The sequence below is a fragment of the Hydra vulgaris genome, chromosome 11, assembly GCF_038396675.1.
Source record: "Hydra vulgaris chromosome 11, alternate assembly HydraT2T_AEP".
In the NCBI taxonomy this organism is placed as follows: domain Eukaryota; kingdom Metazoa; phylum Cnidaria; class Hydrozoa; order Anthoathecata; family Hydridae; genus Hydra; species Hydra vulgaris.
In genome coordinates this window covers 30,475,576-30,495,000 of record NC_088930.1, presented here as the reverse complement: position 1 = coordinate 30,495,000, position 19,425 = coordinate 30,475,576, and the positions used below count along the sequence as shown (strand labels likewise).

The window sequence follows — 19,425 nt, the reverse complement described above, 5'->3', positions numbered from 1 at the left end:
TTCCTATATTTATGAACTGTGATGTACTCGATGAGTCATCTATTCTTCATCTTCTAGGATTAACTCTTACTTGCAATCTTTCTTGTAAACCATATATCAAATCAGTTACAAAATTAGCATCTGCTAAGGTTGCATCTCTTTATCAAGCTTGACACTTTCTTACTTTAGATTCTATTCTCTATCTCTATAAATCTCAAATCTGGCCTTGTATGGAATACTGTTGTTATATCTGGGGTGGATCTTCTAATGATGCCCTTTCTCTTTTAGACAAGGTGCAAAAATGCATTGTAAACATAGTTGGACCTGCTTTTGCAGCCAACCTTCAACCATTATCACATCGTCGTAATGTTGCTTCTCTTTCTCTTTTCTACAAATACTATAATGGGCACTGCTCTAAAGAGCTAGCGTCTCTTGTGCCATTTACTAAAATTCATTCTCATGTTACTCGTCATTCAATTAAGTGTCATCCTTTTTCTGTGACTGTTCCTAAGTGCTTCAAAAATGCTTATTCGTCTAGTTTTTTTCCTCGAACATCAGTTGTTTGAAATTCGTTTCCTTCATCTCCCTTTCCTGATTCATATAATTTGCAATCCTTTAAGTCGTCTGTCAATCGTTATCTTGCTCTACAATCTTCATCTTTTCTCTTCCAGTAACTTCCAACTTTAATCAGTGGTTGCTTGTAGCCTTGTTGGAAACAAAGATGTTTGAAAAAAAAAAATTGTATATATATATATGTATAAATCTTGTAAAACATATATATTTTAATAAAAAATATTTTTAGGAGTGCCTCGAGACTCTTGAACATTTAATAGGTCTTTAATAATATTAAAAAAAATTTTTTAGAAAAATATATCTTGTTGGCTCTCAGTCGAAGTGAAACTATATAAAAATTTCAAAAGTAATAATCATTTTACAAAATTTATAATTAAAAAAAAATCTTGTAAAAATCACTTTTTTCATTTTTAGTTAAAGTCTTTCCATTGCTATGCAGTAAAATCTTAACAAATAATTTTTTGTGTGTGTGTGTGTATATATATATATATATATATATATATATATATATATATATATATATATATATATATATATATATATATATATATATATATATATATATATATATATATATATATATATATATATATATATATATATATATAGATATATATATATAGATATATATATATATTATTTTAGTTAAATAAAAAACATTTTTTAGTTTAAAATACATGTTTCGAACTTACCAAGTTCATCATCAGTTTAAAATGAACAATATAAAATTTTTCAATATATAGATTACAAAGTAATTAAAAATCCATTAAAAACTGCTATTCAAAACTATTTATAATACATAATTAAAATAAAAAATATAATACAAAGGAAATAATAAAAATACACTCAAATTTACAGTTAACATTCATTACACAAAAGGTATTGTACAATAAAAGGCACGATGTTAATATAAGTTAGATTAGAACAATTCAATACCAGTTTCCCTAGTTTGGATTTAATATTTTGAAATATATGTGAATTTTTATCTTCCTTAAAATGTTCATCAATACATTGAGAAATGTGTCGGACAGTTCACCCTATGTAACAAACATTAAAGTTTGCACAATTAAATTTATAAACAATGTTAGATTTTAAAATTCTGGGAATAACAACTTTTAATGAAAAGACTTGCCCAGGATTTCATTTTCATGAAATCCTGGGCAGGATTTTATAAAATATTCAGTCAACTAAAGCAATTTTACTTAAGAATCAATATCCTAATAAATTAATAGATACTTCCTTAAAAAAATATTTGGATCTTAAACACTCTGAACCTTTTGAAAAACCTAAATATGAATGTAATTATTTTAAATTACCCTATATTGGTGAGTGATCTTTAAACGCTCAAAACAAAATATCGGAATTAATAAAGCTGTTTTGCAAAGAGAAATTTATCATAAAATTGGCATTTACTTCTATTAAAATTCAACAGTTTTTTTCATTAAAAGATATTATTCCCAGAAATTTAAAATCTAACGTTGTTTATAAATTTAATTGTGCAAACTGTAATATTTGTTACATAGGGCAAACTGTCTGACACATTTCTCAATGTTTGATGAACATTTTAAGGAAGATAAAAAATTACATATTTCAACATATTAAATCCAACATTGATTGTTTTAATAAAGCAACTGCAAAATGTTTTACCATTCCGGATTCTGCCCATATGGAAACTGAATTAGAAATTAAAGAAAGTCTTTATAAAAAATGGCAGAACCCTGAGTTAAACAAAACAAGTTAGGCACAGAGGTATTGAATTGTTCTAATCTAACTTATATTAACATCCTGTCCATTATTGTACAATACCTTTTGTGTAATGAATGTTAACTGTAAATTTGAGTGTAATTTTATTATTTCCTTTGTATTATATTTTTTATTTTATGTATTATAAATAGTTATTTTGAATAGCAGTTTTTAATGGATTTTTAATTACTTTGTAACCTATATATTGAAAAATTTTATATTGTTCATTTTAAACTGATGATGAACTTTGTAAGTTCGAAACATGTATTTTAAACTAAAAAGTGCAGGGCTTGTGATGAAGAAAATTGTCAAGCGTGTTATATCGCGCTCGTAAAATTAGAATATGTTTTCATCAATCGTAATTATGTGCACTCGAGATAATGTCGGCGAGTGCGATCATGAAAATTGCTGAAGGCAATGCTCATAAAAACCTTTTTATTTTTTATATCTTTTTTTATTTGTTACATAATTCTTTCAAAAAATGTTTGAATTAGTATCACACTCATGAAACTACTTCAACGAAGTAGATTTTTATACTTCCAAACTTCTTTGTATATTGTCAGATCGCATTTTTATTTTGAACTATTTATGTTATAAAAAAACAATATCAAACAAAAACGCAACTTCTTATTGATTTAGCATTGATGTATAATTTAGTGACTTAGTTTTGCTTCGTTGTTTTGATATATGTATTTTAAAATGTTACGCTGTAAACTTAATTAACGGTTAATGGTTTTTATATTTCTTGATATTTTTTATTCAAATTAATTATTTAATTTTTTTCTAAAATTTCTTTTTTAAATTACGTTTTTTTATCTTAAAAAAATAACAAAAGAATAATTTGAAATAATAATAAATAAGAATAATAACTTTCCATTTAATACATATTGACATCATTACTTTGTTTCCTTTTCGAATGTCCTTGATTGCGAACATTCTAAACAACAGAATCGTTTTAAGTTTGAGTTAAAATAAATAATAGTTAATAAAAAGCCTATACTATGAACAAAAACTAATTTTAAAAATTACTCTATTATTAATATTTATTTTTATTATAAACGATGTGTGGAATATTACACACATTAAATCAAATAAATCTTACTTGATATTTTCAAGATTAAAAATACTCTGCAGTTTCAATTTTCTTATAATGGTTTTCTAATTTTCTATTCTTATTTTATTTGCGCAATTTTGTATTCACGTTGCGTTTCCACGTGCACATTCCATTATTGAAATTAGTGACTATTAACGACTTTAAACTGCTCATTCATTACATTAGTGCAAAAGAGAACGGCGTAGTGCTTTTTATATTTTATATCAGTGCTTTGATAATAGAATATCTTTATTAAAAATCTTTGTTAAATGTTTTATGAAAATAAAAAAATAATCCCGAACTATTGGACAAGCATTATTTTATACGCTCGCTATAAGCTGAACAAACGTTGTTTATTGCGTCTAGAACATTTGAAAATACTGTTTACGGGCGCATTTTACGAGCGCTCGCTTCATCACAAGCCCTGAAGTATTTTTTATTTCACTAAAATAATATATATATATATATATATATATATATATATATATATATATATATATATATATATATATATATATATATATATATATATATATATATATATATATATATATATATATATATATATTAGGGTGTCCCCCCCAAAAAAATTTTTACTTCAGTTTAGTGTGTAGTTTTGTCCGTTAAAAGTGAAAATAAGATTTTTGAAAAATTATGAAGTTTGTCCCCTCGCTCTTCTTTAAAAGTTTTACCCCCTCTGCCACCCACTTTTTCAAAAATATTTTCTTTTAAACTGTGATTTTAGGCTAAATATATAAATGCATTATTGCAATTAAATATGTTTTGTATCAATATTGATCACTTATAATTCTAAACTATGTATCATAAATAATATTAGTAAATATAATTTGTTTCAATTTAATGATTCTCAAAAATTATTAAATAATATTATTCGCAATGTTTGAGATGAGAAAATATGATGAATAATAATGTTACATACGTTATTCAAATAATTTTATAATTAATAGTTACTTTTTATCTATAGGTATAATATCATATATAAAAAATATTCGATCAGTTATGAGCAATAGTATATTGAGGAATAATGATGAGAAGTTTGATAATATTGTTGGTAAATTATTACCTACCCTCGAAATAAAGATGTATAGTCAACTACCAACAAATGGAGATGTTGTACGCCATTATCTTTATCTTACAACATTTGATATGAAATTAACTGGTAAAAAAGAAGTTGCATCTGTAGTTTTGGGAAAAAGTTAATGTTTTTTGGAAAATTGCAGGAATTCCAACAAAACAGAAGAAAGATACTGTTAGAATGATACTGCATCTGATTCATCTTAGAGAGAACTTGATTAAAAATGCAAAAAAAAAATGTTATGCAGCTCAACTTCTGAGTTTTTCTAATAAACTGTCACCGTTGTTTGACATTGCAGCATCAAATGCAGAAAATTTGATAAGAAAAGATATCTCGTGTAGTATCAATAGTCAGATCTCAGATATAGATTTTCTCTCAGATCAGCGTCACTTAAAAAAGCAATTTTTAGGCCCATTTTGTTTGAAAACCCTAAAGTTTCCTTAATGGCTGATAGGTTGAATCTATCCAACAGAGAAAGATCTGGGATCACTTTAGCTGTAGCTGAAGCATTAGGTCACAATTTAGATCAAGCATCTATCTCAAAAAGTACAGCAAACATATCAGGGAATAAAATTCAACAGCAAGTTTCAAATGACATTAAGAAAACATTCATTTCACCCATGTATTCTTCCATTCACTGGGATTCAAAGCTGGTGTCTCAGGTTGATGGTCAAGTAGAACGTTTGGCTATTTTAGCAACAGGAAAACCAATTGCACCTGAAGGAAAATTGTTGTGTGTATCCAGGATTTCTGATACAACTGGGCAAAGTCAAGCAACAGCTACCATAGATGCTGTAAAGGCATGGAAACTAGAAAAAATACTTGTGGCAATGATTTTTTACACAACTCCATCAAATTCAGGTTGGATAAATGGTTCTGCAAAGTTAATTGAAGAACACTTTAATAAAAAGTTACTTTGGTGAGCCTGCTGGCGCCATATTTTTGAAAGAGTTTTGTCTTCTGTTTACTTAAAAGTTTTTGGAGAATGTAGATCTCCAAATTACGAGCCATTTAAACACTTTAAAAATGAGGTATGGCCTAAACTTTCAGTAACTTCAGATACTACTTTTAGAAAAATAAAAATCGAAGAACCAGTATTAAAAGACCAAACAAGCAGAAGTAATATATTTTTCGTCTGGTTTAGGTAACCAGAAATCTCGAAAAATTTTAAAAGACGATTATCGAGAATGTTGTTAACTTGCTTTGCAATTACTAAATCCAAAACAAATAAATATACAGTGGCACAAACCTGGAGCCTTCCATCGTGCTAGATGGATGTGTACAAAACAGTGAACATGATAAAGGCTTTTCACAATTTCCTCTTCTGAAGCAGAGTACTTGTTTGACTGATTTAATTGGGCCAAAATCAAGCAACATTCTAAATTTATTTGGATATTCAAACGAGGACAATGGTTGGTTGACCCAAAGTTTTAAAAAGCTAACACAAATTTTAAACACATGTTTTATCATTGAAATCTGTAAACGATACAGCAGAACGAGCTGTTAAACTAATTCAAGACTGTGCAACATCTATTACAAAAGATGAAGAACAGAAAGAATTTCTCTTATGTGCAGTAGAACACCACCTAAAAGACCTTCCTCACATTTTTGAAAATAACATTTGATTACGTTTTATTAAACAGAATTACACAAGGAAATTATAAAAAATGTGAATATATTGATTATCAAAAATAATTTTAGTCCTTTGTGTCATTTTTTTTGAAACAAAACACACAAAAAAGAGCGTCAAGGGGGTTCAAATATGACTTTTTTTTTTGTTGCTTTTAGAAGATAAAAATACATATGAAACTGATTGAGAATCTAAAAATAGTTAAAAACTAAAAAAAAATTATGTTATTTGTGACACCCTATATATATATATATATATATATATATATATATATATATATATATATATATATATATATATATATATATATATATATATATATATATATATATATATATATATATATATATATATATATATATATATATATATATATATATATATATATATATATATATATATATATATATATATATATATATATATATATATATATATATATATATATATATATATATATATATATATATATATATATATATATATATATATATATATATATATATTGGTTCTCACAAGTACCTCTGTTAAATTTTTTCAAAATTGAATGAGATTTAGGAGGGCCACTTCAAGTCTGAAACTTGCAAGAAGACCCTAAACAGAAAAGAAAAAGTTTTTCAAATTTATGTTATGTTGGGTCTCAAAAAAAGGTAAATTTTATAAAAGTTTATATGAGTTATTATTTTAAGTTTTATTGCATAAAATTCATTATTTTTCAACAAAAAATAACAAAAAACAGTTTTTAACAAAAAAAGATTATTATTTTGGAAATTTTATAAAATTTCGCTTCTTTTAAGACCCAACATGACATACGTTTAAAAAACTTTTTTTTTTTTTTTCTGCATATAGAGTCTCGTTGCAAGTTTCAGGCTTAAGGTGGCCCTCCTAAATATCGTTCAATTTTGAAAAAAGTTAAAAGAGTTGCTTGTGAGAACTAATAGAAGTTTTAAGATTAAGGACAGATCAATTTTTTAAAGTATGGGGTGTTAGATGTACCCTAATATATATATATATATATATATATATATATATATATATATATATATATATATATATATATATATATATATATATATATATTTATTTATTTATTTATTTATTTATTTATTTATAAAATATACATACATATTTTAATCATATCATTTAAATATATATATTAATCATCATTTTATTATAATTTTATTAAAGTTTTATACTTATTGTATTTTAAAGGAGGAACTGCTATACTGCCACCTAATAAGCGAAATCCTCCTCAAAACAATGAATCAAATCAGCCTTCAAATTCGTATCCTTCTCCAATAAATCCAACAAGTTCTTCTGGAAATCTAGCTGGTCAAAGATTACCTACACCTCAAACTAATTCCAAACCACCACCTCCTCCATCCAGAGAGTTATCTTATGATCAACAAAGGGTGGGAGTTGCATCATTGCAAAATGATTCTGTTAGTTTACCTATTTCCAATAAACCGCCTCAGCTTCCTTCAAATCAAAATAGGAGTGGTGCACTACCAACACAAACTAATGTTAGAGGGCCACCACCAATTTCTGTTAACTTACCTCCTCCTACACCAAATCGATCAAGTGGACCTCCAAATTCTACAAGAATGGCCCCACCTCCTCCTCCTTCAAGAGATTCATTAAACACTCGTAACTTACCACCTCCGCCCCCTATTCGATTGGGTGGGAATCCATCTCAAAATGATTCACTCAGAAGAGTAGCAAGCTCTTCAAGTATTGGTGGAATTGAAATAAATGTATCTCCCTCATTAAACAATCAACCACCACCACCACCTGTACATCGAACTTCTGTTACAACTGCACCTGCTCGTCAAAGAAGTGCAACAACAGATGATATACAACCTCCACCTCCGCCGCCACCTCGAGGTAGTGGTATGCGGCAATCAATGATATTTCCTCCTCCGCCATCACCTTTGGATTCAAGTAATATATATTTTTTTAAGATTTTTGTTCTAATTATTATTAACCTATCTATGCTTTTTAAGTGTTTAATATGTTTATTTAAAATGAGTAATATAGTCAAACAAGTTGATTAAAGAGAATTGTGAAATATTTAAAAGGTTTTTTTCTTTATATAAGAAACACAAGTTTCAAAAAAAAAAATTTAAACATTTATCTTTTGGCTTCCCACTTCCCCTTGTAGACTAAATCTTTCATATAACCCTAAAAGTCTTCAAGTTGCCTTATCTGAGGACAGTTGGCAGGATTATCTTTCTTAAGAACATAGTTGATATTTTCACTATCCAGCAAAGCAATTACATTTTTAGCATAATAAGCCAAAGCTAAGTCAGGCCAAAAAATGGAATTGTCATCAAGATATTGTTTATGTATGAGTGGAATCAAAATATTTTCAATGCAATCTTTTTTGTATGTATTTTTATTAACAATACAGCCATATTGCTTGATTACTGGTCTAGTCATACCTTTAGGACAAATTGCAAGCCATACCAATACTTTGCTTTTGAATATAGCTTTTCTTTTCTACTTGAGGTCTGGAGAAACATTCTTGAGGTGGCTAGAGTAATTACCCATCATTCGCAACAACTGTGGAGTTTGATAAAGTAAAATAAGATTTGTCATCTAAAATAAAAATTTTTCTTAAAAACCTTTTATACAAGTGTTTGCATTTAGGTTGAGCAACTGCTCTTTGCTGTTTCAAGTTGCTGTTCAGCTTTTTGCAACAGCTCTTTGCTGCTCAGACTGTTTTGCTATAGATTCCTGGTGACAATATTGATATAAATATGATGTTTATTTTTGTTTTTAAACAATTTATGAGTGTGTGTGATCAAAATTTTGATTTTTTTGGCTCCTTTTTAAATGGCTTTGGGATTATTGTCAAAATAATTCAAAATTTTTTTATTTTCTGAATTCAGTCCACTTTCATATGTTTTAATTGTACGATATACAGTTGTTATATATATATGTATATATATAACAACTGTACAGCGAAATATTTTTCACTTTAAAATGATTATAAGTAAACAGTTTTTCTTGTGTAATGTTACTCTGGAGTCCTTAATACAGGGAGGGGGGGGTAGAGGATATTTATTAATTTTTGGAAATTTTTTCCACCCACTCTAAGCTTATTAAGACCCTCCATCTTCCCCATTTATCAATTTTTACTTTAAAAAGTAAAAATTAATAAATGGGAAATTAAAAAATTGGTATCTCAAAACTAAAAAAAAATTCAGTAAAAATCGGCCTTAAAAAAAAAAATTTGAAAATAATTATTTCAAGTCACCAATAAAAACTTTCAGTGTAAACAGGTTTTAAAAATCCTTGACCTAGTAAATCTAGATGTTGAAAATGGGCTTTTGGTTTATTTCTCACCAAAATATAAATCTTATATTAGGGTTAAATCATTATATTTCAACCAATGGCCTGTGGGTCACCATCTCTGATTTTCCTGATTTTTACATATTATTATGTGCATTATGTAGATAGCTTAAATTTGAAATTTCAGACTTCTAAGTGCAATGGTTCAGAAGTTATAGCCTTAGAAACATGATACAGTGGCTCCCCTCGATTTACAAATGGTCAAAACAGGCTACTTTAGAGCTGTATAATTTTTTTCTCATTTTAAACAAGTTGTTTCATTTTTTCTAGAACTATTTTCTGGATAGTTCTTTCTTTAAAAATGTGATTGTCATTAACTTGTATTAAATTAGAAAAAAACCTCCTCAACTTTGAAAAAAATCCGTGGAAAAAAGCCCCCCCATTGGTGCCACTTTAAGCTCTCCTCTTCACCTTTAGGGGTGGAGGGTGGTGGGGTCTAGACCACATACAGACCACTGATCACCTATAATAAAACAGAATTTAAAGAAATAACACTTTCAATTTAAAATAATTTAGATATTTAGATATTAAGCATCTAAATATCTAAATTAATTTAGAGACCTTTATTTGAACCATAATGCAGGTCTCTAAAAAGTTACTGCCTACTTTATTTGTGCCCCTATCTACTATAAGACCAGATTAAGGAGAGGGCAACAAACCATATCTTTTTTTTATTAAGAAATGACTTATAATTAATTGCACCCTTCACATAGGCCAGCCCGCAGATTAGAGGGGCACTGGTTTCTAGTAACACATTCAACCATTGATAATTAAAAAATAGGGTTATTTTAAAATGCTGGCATTTTTAGTGTGAATTTGACAAGTTTATAATGTTTGCATTTTCAGATAGTTGGATCTAATGGTCTTATATACTGTTAATCTTAGATCAAGACAAAGTGTTAAAAAAATTTACAAGCATCTCAAAATGGCTGAAAATTGAACTTTTTAGGCAAGTGGACATTTTGCTTTTAGTTATATTTGAGTTCTAAACTGCAACAAGCTGTCTATATTTTGCCCATTTATTGCAGACAGTAACAGCAAATCAGAAAACTTTTCTGTAAGGACTTGTGGATGAATAGAAAAATCATACAGTTAGTTTCATTTTGGCATATATTAGAAATTTTAGGATTTTTTCCAAAGTTGAGGAGGTCATAATTTTTTTCTAATTTAATACAAGTTAATAAAAATCACTTTTTTAAAGAAAGAACTATTCAGAAAATAGTTCTAGAAAAAATGAGGCGCTTGTTGAAAGTGAGAAAAAAGTTATACAGCTCTAAAGTAGTCTGTTTTGACCATTTGTAAATTGAGGGAAGCCACTGTATCATGTTTCTAAGGCTATAATTTCTGAACCGTTGCACTTGGAAGTCTGGAATTTCAAATTTAAGCTTTCTTCAAATTAGTTGAATTATAATGATTTGACCCATTAGCATATTAAGTCCTATTGAAATTATGATAAAACAGCTGTTAGGAAAATTAGTTTGGAAATATAAATTGAAATTTTTTATAAAAAATACTTATATTGTAATGTGAGGTTAGTTCGGAAGATTTTACTAACTGACTCTCCATGATTACAAAAGCGGTTGTTTTAGGGGTTGTCAAGGGTAGTCATGGGATGACTAGATTTTTAAATTAGGCAGGACATGTATGTCTGAATATAGGTAATTGCAGTAAGAGAGTTCAAATCTTGGCATATTTGGTCTTTAAAATTGGTCATAACCGCGCAAATGGTAAGTTTTGGGGTGATCAAGGGCGGTATTGGAATGTTTTGATGGTTTTTCAATTGAATGGGACATGTTATTGCTGTCAGGGAACTCAAATCTGGAAATATTCGGTCTTCAGGAATAGTCATAATATAGGAGTGGTTATGATTGCACAGGTAATCATTTTAGGTCATTGATTGTCAAAACAGTATTTTCTTTATTTTTATTTATTTTATGTACTTAATTTCTTTGATATTGTGAATATGAACAAATAACGTTCAATAAAGTTGAACTTTAATAACATAATTTTTTTTTTTTTATAAATAAGAATCTAGATGATGACATACATCATACATTAGTACATCAAGAGCTCCTTGGGCTCCTTGGCCTCCTCAGGTTGATTGGAGTCTTTGACTTTTCCCTGAATCCCCCTCATTCTGGACACCTTAGTATTGTAGCTGCAAAGCGTTTTCATCAGAAGATCATAGTTTGTCTGAGACCTGGAGAATTTCATTGCGCAGTGCTCTCTGTTGTTTTAGTGTAAAACATTAATATTAAGATTTATGAAATGATTACTTTTCACAAATAATGTACTGTTTTTCCATTTTTGGGGGTTGTTTAAATGAACAAACACATTCGACCCATTTAAAGTACAATCTTTTAAGAAAAAAATGGCATTTTAGAAAAGTTATTTAGACAACATTAAAATTAAAAGAACTGGATGGTGTAGCTTTCTTGCTTTCAACACAACAAAAAATTAAAAATCCTTTTTTTTTTAACAACAAAAAAACAACAACAAACTTCTCTTTACTAAATTGAACTTTTCTTTTTACATAAATAAAAACTCTTTGTATATATAAATACAAATAATATATTCTCTCTTTCATAAATCATCTTTTTAAACATGTTCACTAGACCATTTCAAAATTGTATATAAAAAAAATAATTTTTGAACTTTATTTGGGCTACCCTTTGATTTGATGTGGTCAGGAAAATTAGTTCAAAATTGCAAACTTAAATAATGTGTTTAAGGGATAGCTCAATTAACTTTACTTTTTAACAGGTTCCTATTATTTTGAAAAAAGAAGTTTTTTCAAAAGTATGTCATGTTGGGTCTTAAAAGTAGCAAAATGATATAAAAATTTCAAAAAAAAAAGATAATTTCATACTACAATTATTATTTTAGATTTAATTGCATAAAACTATGGTTTTTTAACTAGAAATAAAAAAAAGTACATTTATACATGTTTTTAATAAAAATAAAAGTTTATTTATTTTTTATGAAACAATTATTATTTTTGAAATTTATATATTATTTTGCTTCTTTTGAGTACCAGGTTGACCTACTTTTAAGGTAATTTTTTTTTAATTTTAGGACCCCATTGAAAAGTAAGCATAATTGAGCTGTTACTAAATATTGGAATAATGCTTTGAAACTTTAATGATTTACTTTTTTCATCAATTAATAATATTTAAACATCTAGCCACTTAATTAATAAAAAGTATTTTTTTTTGAACTGGTCTAATGTTCACATTAATTTAACACAATACAATAATCCACAAAAATGTATATTAAAAAACCGCTTAAACATGAAAATAATTACCAATAAAAAAACTATTTAACAAAAAACATATAGTTGTCATAAGAATGTTTCATAACTTTCCAGAACAACATTATAGGGGCTATTTCAAATTTTATTTTTTATTTAAAATAAATAATAATAATAATAGTAACAATAATAATAATAGTAGTAATAATAATAATAATAATAATAATAATATATATATATATATATTATATATATATTTTATAAATTATACATAATACAAAGTATTAGAGTAAAATGAGTGTTGAAAAAACACTTTTACTTATTTTACAATTAATTGTACAATTTTATAACACATTTTTTTACCTATTTTACAATTTTATAAAAGCACCTTTTTTTTCATCTAATAATAGGTTCAAAAAAGATTTACATCTTCTTCAGTTTTTTTTTAAGGCAAAATAGATGATGTTATTTTTTTTTTTTTTAACATCTTTGCTTCCAACGAGACTGCAAGCAACCACTATAAGAGTTTGAAGTTACTGGAAGAGAAAAGATTAAGTTTATAGACCGAGACAGTGATCGATAGACAATTTAAAAGATTGCAAATTATATAAATCAGGAAGGCAAGATGAAGGAAGCGAATTCCAAAGAACTGATGTTCGAGGAAAAAAACTAGACAAATAAGAGTTTTGGGAACACTAAGGAACAGTCACTGAAAAAGGATGAGACTTAATTGAATGATGAGTAACAAGAAAATGAATTTTAGTCAACGGCACAAGAGACACTAGCTCTTTAGAGCAGTGCCCATTATCGTATTTGTAGAAAAGAGAAAGAGAAGCAACGTTGCGACAATGTGATAATGGTTGGAGGTAAGGTGCAAGAGCAGGTCCAACTGTTAACAATGCGTTTTTGCACCTTGTCTAAAAGAGAAAGTGCATCATTAGAAGATCCGCCCTTAGATATGGCAACAGTATCCCATACAAAGCCAGATTTAAGATTTATAGAGATAGAGAATATAATCCTGAGTAAGAAAGTGTCAAGCTTGATAAAAAGATGCAACCTAAGCAGATGCTAATTTTGCAACGGATTTGATATACAGTTTCCAAGAAAGATAGGAAGTAAGAGTTAATCCTAGAAGATGAAGGGTAGATGATATGATAAGAAGATCTAAATTATTGCAATAACAATTGGCTGAAAAAAGTTGAGTTTTATCTGAATTAAAGTTCACCAGCCACTGTGAGCCCCATGCTGAGGCAGAAGTGAGATCCTTTTCAAGCTCAAATGCCCCCTCCAAGCAATCAGAGAGTGTTAGCTTCTTATCATGAAAAGAATAAATGATAGTATCATCAGCGAACAATGCCACCTTAGATGTGAGAATATCTGGAAGATTGTTAATGTAAATTAAAAAGAGTAGGCCTTAAGGCCAAAGATTGAACTTTGAGGAAACCCTTAAGTTACAGGATATGAAGAAGATTGCTGTCCATCGAGGACAACTTTAATAATACAATTGGAAAGGAGGGATTAAATAATCTTAAAGATTTTATCAGATACACCGTAAGAAGAAAGCTTATGGAGAAGACCAGCATGCCAAACTTTATCAAAAGGTTTAGAAATGTCAAGAGCAGTAGCCTTAACCTCTCCACCTTTATCTAATGTATGATAAAACCTATCGGTTGTTATTGTTAGCAAATCAGCTGTAGAACAAAAGATCGAAATCCACATTGATGATCAGAAAGTAAGTTATTAGATTCAAGATGAAAGATTAGGTGTTTGTTAATTAAAGATTCAAAAACCTTGCTTATGATAGGATTCTTCCGACGAATGGGGCGGTAGTTAGACGAATCAGAACTTTTGAAAATAGGGATAACAGATGCTGCTTTCCAGCAGGCTGGAAAACAAGACTCTGATAAGCACTTGTTAAATAGTTTTGAAAATATAGAAAGCAGCTCCGGAGAACACTTCTTCAAGACAACAACAGGTATGTTGTCCAGACCACAAGCTGTAGAAGAGTCTAAGTAGGAAATCACTTTAGAGATAGATGCTGGAGTGATACGAATGTCAAGCAATGGATCAACCTGTTTGACGGCTAAATCAGGTAGAAAGCAAATAGTGGAATCAAGAGATGATATTGATCAAAAGTTCTTAGCAAACAATTTAGCTTTGTCTTTAGGTGAGGTGGCAAAGTCTGAACCTTACAAGAGAAGTGGAATAACAGATTTGCCCTTATTTTTGATACTATTAAAGATTCTCCAGAAGTTACGAGAGCCTAATTTTTGTGATGAAATACAAGATTTCATGACCTGAGAATAGTGAGGTTTGGTGTAGGACAAAACCCTTTTACAATGTTTTCTAGCAATAGTAAACAGAGGTCTGTTTTCTGGAGAATATTTTTGCTGATAGATAGGGAAGTAAGGGTTTGGATTGGCAATTGCAGCAGCACAATGTGAGGAAAACCATGGAGAAGAGTGAAGCTTGACCTGGAATCTTCAAGAGGGAATAAAAGATTCCATGCCAGTCTTAATCCACAAAGTTATGTAAGAAGCACATTTGTCAGCAAGAAGACGAAAGATTTCTACCCAAGGGCCATTACTAGTACGGGAATATCGGGAATGAAAAAACTCATTCCCAGGAATCACTGTTACCGGGAATGAGCTTTGAAATATTTTTTTTCTTTCTAAAACCTGAAAATTTTTAATACAAAAAACAATGCAAAGAACTCAACATTTATGTTTAAATCTACTATATTAATTTATTTTGGAAATAACATTTAAGAAAAGAAATAGCATCTATGTTCTTATCACAAAGACGGTTGCGAATTTTGCTCACAAGAATATTTGCTTCCAAAAAACAACGTTTTGCAGCTACTGATGTTGCTTGTATTGTCTTCAGTCCCTCGAAAAGTCTATCCAGAGTTGGTGAACTTACTTTTGTCTTCACATACATCTGCATCTCCTTTTTGTAGTCAATAACTTTGCCCGCCTGCTTGTTGGTGACCTCTCTTGAAGCTTTCAAGGCAAGTGTCAGTTGCTCAGCTAAACTTCTTTGAACCTGCTGTGATGTTGATGATGATGGTTCTTCTTGCTGTTCAGGTTGTTCCACACAATCATCATTTTCAGTACTGAAGAGTCTTTCCATCAGTTTCACTGCAAGTTTGCTCATAGCTGCAACAACCGATGTAGCAAAGTGATTCGGCCCATTGATGCTGTTGATGTCGTGCAAGTAAAGGATGAGTGATTAAAGAACGTCATGTCTGCGTTTGTTGATTTTCTCTTTGATAGCCAAGAAGATGTCCTGCGAGAGCTGATGATCATGCATTTCTAAATTTTCCAAGAGAAACTTGATAGTTGTGTTGCAATCGATGAGATTTACTGATTTCTTTGACAAGAATTGAATTGCCAACTTCGCTGGACTCAGAACTTCTACCAGCTCCTCCAATCTTTTTGAGTCGATATCTGCCCATAAGTAGATTTTGTCAATCTCCCTGTGGTTCAGAGCTTCCTTCACAGGTCCAAGTACCTTCAAGAACCTTTCGCAAGCATCATGAAGGCTGACCCAACGAGTCTTTGAACCTAACTTCAGCTTAAGTTCTCTCCTGTTGTTCACCCTCTTAATGAATTTTTGAAGAATTTCATTTTTGACCAATGTTCGATGGAGAAGGCTCACGATTTTTCTCAATTTGGCGATCGTTGATTGATAAGCGAAAACCATTTGAAGTGAATTGGCCTCCTCTTCATTGTCTGATTCTGTGTCCTTGTCGGCATCAGGTACATCTTCATCAGGTACATCTTCTTCATCTTCATTTCCACACTCAACAAAAAAGACATCATCGTCGTCATTTACTGGAGCATCTGCTGACTGTTTCTTTAGATAAAGAACTTTAATAACACCCAGATGAATTCTATGATCGCTGTACTGGATGTATTCTGATGCGATCATAGAACCAAATGATACCATAGCCCTTGCACCATCACCAGTAGTGCCAACAATGTGTTTCTTTGGATCCAAGCCAAATTCCATCAATCTTGCTTTGAACTGTTAATTTAAAAAGTAAAAAATAAAATGATTAGAAACCTAAAAAAAGAAAAAGATTATAATATCAACTTACTAGATTTTTGATGTTAAGAGCAGTTGCACTTTCATAAATTGGAACCATGCCCAAATTGATTTCTTTATCAAAACCATTTTCAAAATAATAAAGCTTAATTTTCAAGAAACGTTGCCCTGCAGTAGAAGTCCATTTATCAAGGGTTGTTGAAAAGAAATGTCCTTCAGCTAGATGAGTTTGAATCCACGATTTTATTTTAGCCTTGATGTCTTCATGAAAACCTCGAACAATCTTTGCAACACCAGGTCCATTCTTTGGGAAGTTTTTCGTTCGAAACTTCTCTTTCACATGCTCTGCTATTATATCTGAGTTGACGATTTGTTCAAAGTTGCTAGTTGTCGGTCCTGATTTCAATGGATCAAGTATCTGATGAACACGCTTTAGATGTTCTATTAAACCCTTCGTTGAACCTTCAGCACAATTGAGAACAGCACTACACTTTCGATTGCCCAAGTTTACGTCACAGCGTGCTTTATCTTTGTTGCCCGTTTCCCTTTTGAAGTGCTTTCACACAAAAGAGATGCTATTTAAAATTAAAAGATATGAAGAAAAAAGAAATTAAGAAAAAAGAAAAGAAATAAAAAAAAGATTTAGAAAAAGAAATAACATAATATGTACTATATTTACCTTATAATAATTTGTCGAAAATAACTTTTTCACTTTCTTTTAATAAAACTTACACAATGCACTTTACACTTTAAAAAACATTGAATACTAATTACTAATTAATTTTACGCGTTTTATATTGCAATAATCGCACCACCAACTACAGGTAGACTTAAGGGTAAAATTTATGAAGATTCGTTTTGATATATAGAATTGCAGGTATATTTAAAGATTAAAACTTTTTAAACACCTGTAAAGTGTATTTCCAGGTATAAAAAATGTTTTAAACTTTAATTATACCTGCAATTACAACTATAAACTTTAAATATACCTTTAAAAAATGGAAATCTACATATTTGTATTTGACGGAAATTGACCAACGAGATTCCCGAAATTACCGTTCCCGGAATTCCCTTGAGGATCACTATTTAAAAAGTTTAAATAAGAATCATTGAAAATGAATATTGCAGTGAAGTAAAAGGTGCTTTATTTTTGCAAATGAAACATAACTGGTGTGAATAAAAACGGCTTTCTTATTAATTTTACAGGGTCTATTCATCTAATAAATGAACGTATTTTTAATGTTTTTAAAATTTATGTTTGTATTTAATGTTCTTTGTTATAACGTTAATTTAGATTATGAAGCACGATTTCAGTTTTCAAATGATTTCCCAGATCCTGATCAGTTTCGAAATATTCAAAAAACATACCCAAGTAAAGCTGCTAAAAATAATGAGAAAAGTAAGTTTTGTGTTTTAAACAATTATAAAAAGAATTTATTTAACATTAGCTTTGTGATGTTACAGCTTTTTTGTTCTTTAATACTAATTCACTACCAACAAAGCTGCATGCAACCACTATTTAAGTTGGAAGTTACTAGAAAATTAAGAATACGGTTTTGGAGCGAGAAAACGGTTGACAGAAGACTTAAAGAACTGTAAATTAAACAAATTATGTTACAGATTAAGTTTTTTTGTTTAAAAAAATAGGGAAGAGGGACTTAATTGTCTAAAATGACTTTATTTAAAGTTTTTTGTTGTTGTTTGTTTCTGTTGCTTTAACTTTTATTGCACTTTTATCTAGGACAAAATCAAGTTAGTTTACCAAATCGTTCAGCACCACCTCCTCCGCCTCCATCTGGTCGCAATGCGCCTCTGCCACCACCGCCTCCTCCAAATAGAAGATAGATTGTATTTCAAGTAGTTTTTTTTGGTATACTTGCAATACTCTCTGTAAAGGATTTTTGAAAATGTTTATAGTTGTTATGATTACTTTGTTACTTAGTTATTGTTGCTATGACTATTTAACCATAATTTGTATTTTTTTTAAAAAAATTTGTTGGAATTTACAATTCTGATTTATATACGCTATTTTTTTATATATAAATTGTGTCTAAACAGTGTAAAATTGGAAAAAAGCACACTAAATAATTTTTATGTTGCAATTAATTTTTTTAGTTTGTAGATCTAAACAGGCTGATCAGGTAGACAGGCATATTTAGATAAAATTTATTTTTAGTGAACATTTATAACAATATGGATTTTGTTTTATCGCTAGAATTTAATAAAAAAGTTTTCGCTTTTATATAAATTCTCAATTGTTATTTCTTAAAGTTGTTTTGTAACAATTTTGATATTTCTAAGATGAAATACTTTTACATAGTTACACTATTAGATTTAATAGTTTTAGCAATACTTTTTTTCACGTACTTATACTCTTTGATTTATTTTTATTCTATCATCAATGGCGGACTCAGCATAGGGTTTTCTCCCTCCTCCCCCACTCTCTCTAAGCTGGTCAACTGGCGACCCCCAAAGTATAAGTTTCTCATTATAAAATTTCTGCGTAACAACAAACCGTTGCACAGTGCCTCACAGCTACGGAAAAACGGCAAAAACCCTCAAATCAGTGTTTCTGAATGGATTTCAACCTTTTTTGGCTCTAAATATATTAAAATTTAATCAGTAACCCAACCCGAAAGTCAGAAAATAATTTTGCA

At 29.2% G+C, this 19,425-nt stretch overlaps 1 protein-coding gene across 3 annotated transcripts in view; it reads left to right on the top strand.

Annotated features, from left to right (window-relative positions):
- Positions 1-19,093, top strand: part of LOC100209576 (WAS/WASL-interacting protein family member 1) — a 46,889-nt gene extending 27,796 nt beyond the window's left edge. For all 3 annotated transcript variants that reach the window (XM_065810728.1, XM_065810730.1, XM_065810729.1), the window contains exons 4-6: positions 7,327-8,055; positions 18,063-18,167; positions 18,510-19,093. In XM_065810728.1, coding sequence (XP_065666800.1) covers positions 7,327-8,055; positions 18,063-18,167; positions 18,510-18,613 — 938 coding nt within the window. In that variant the 3' untranslated portion in view covers positions 18,614-19,093. The remainder of the gene's footprint in view (positions 1-7,326; positions 8,056-18,062; positions 18,168-18,509) is intronic.
- The last annotated feature ends 332 nt before the right edge of the window (positions 19,094-19,425 follow it).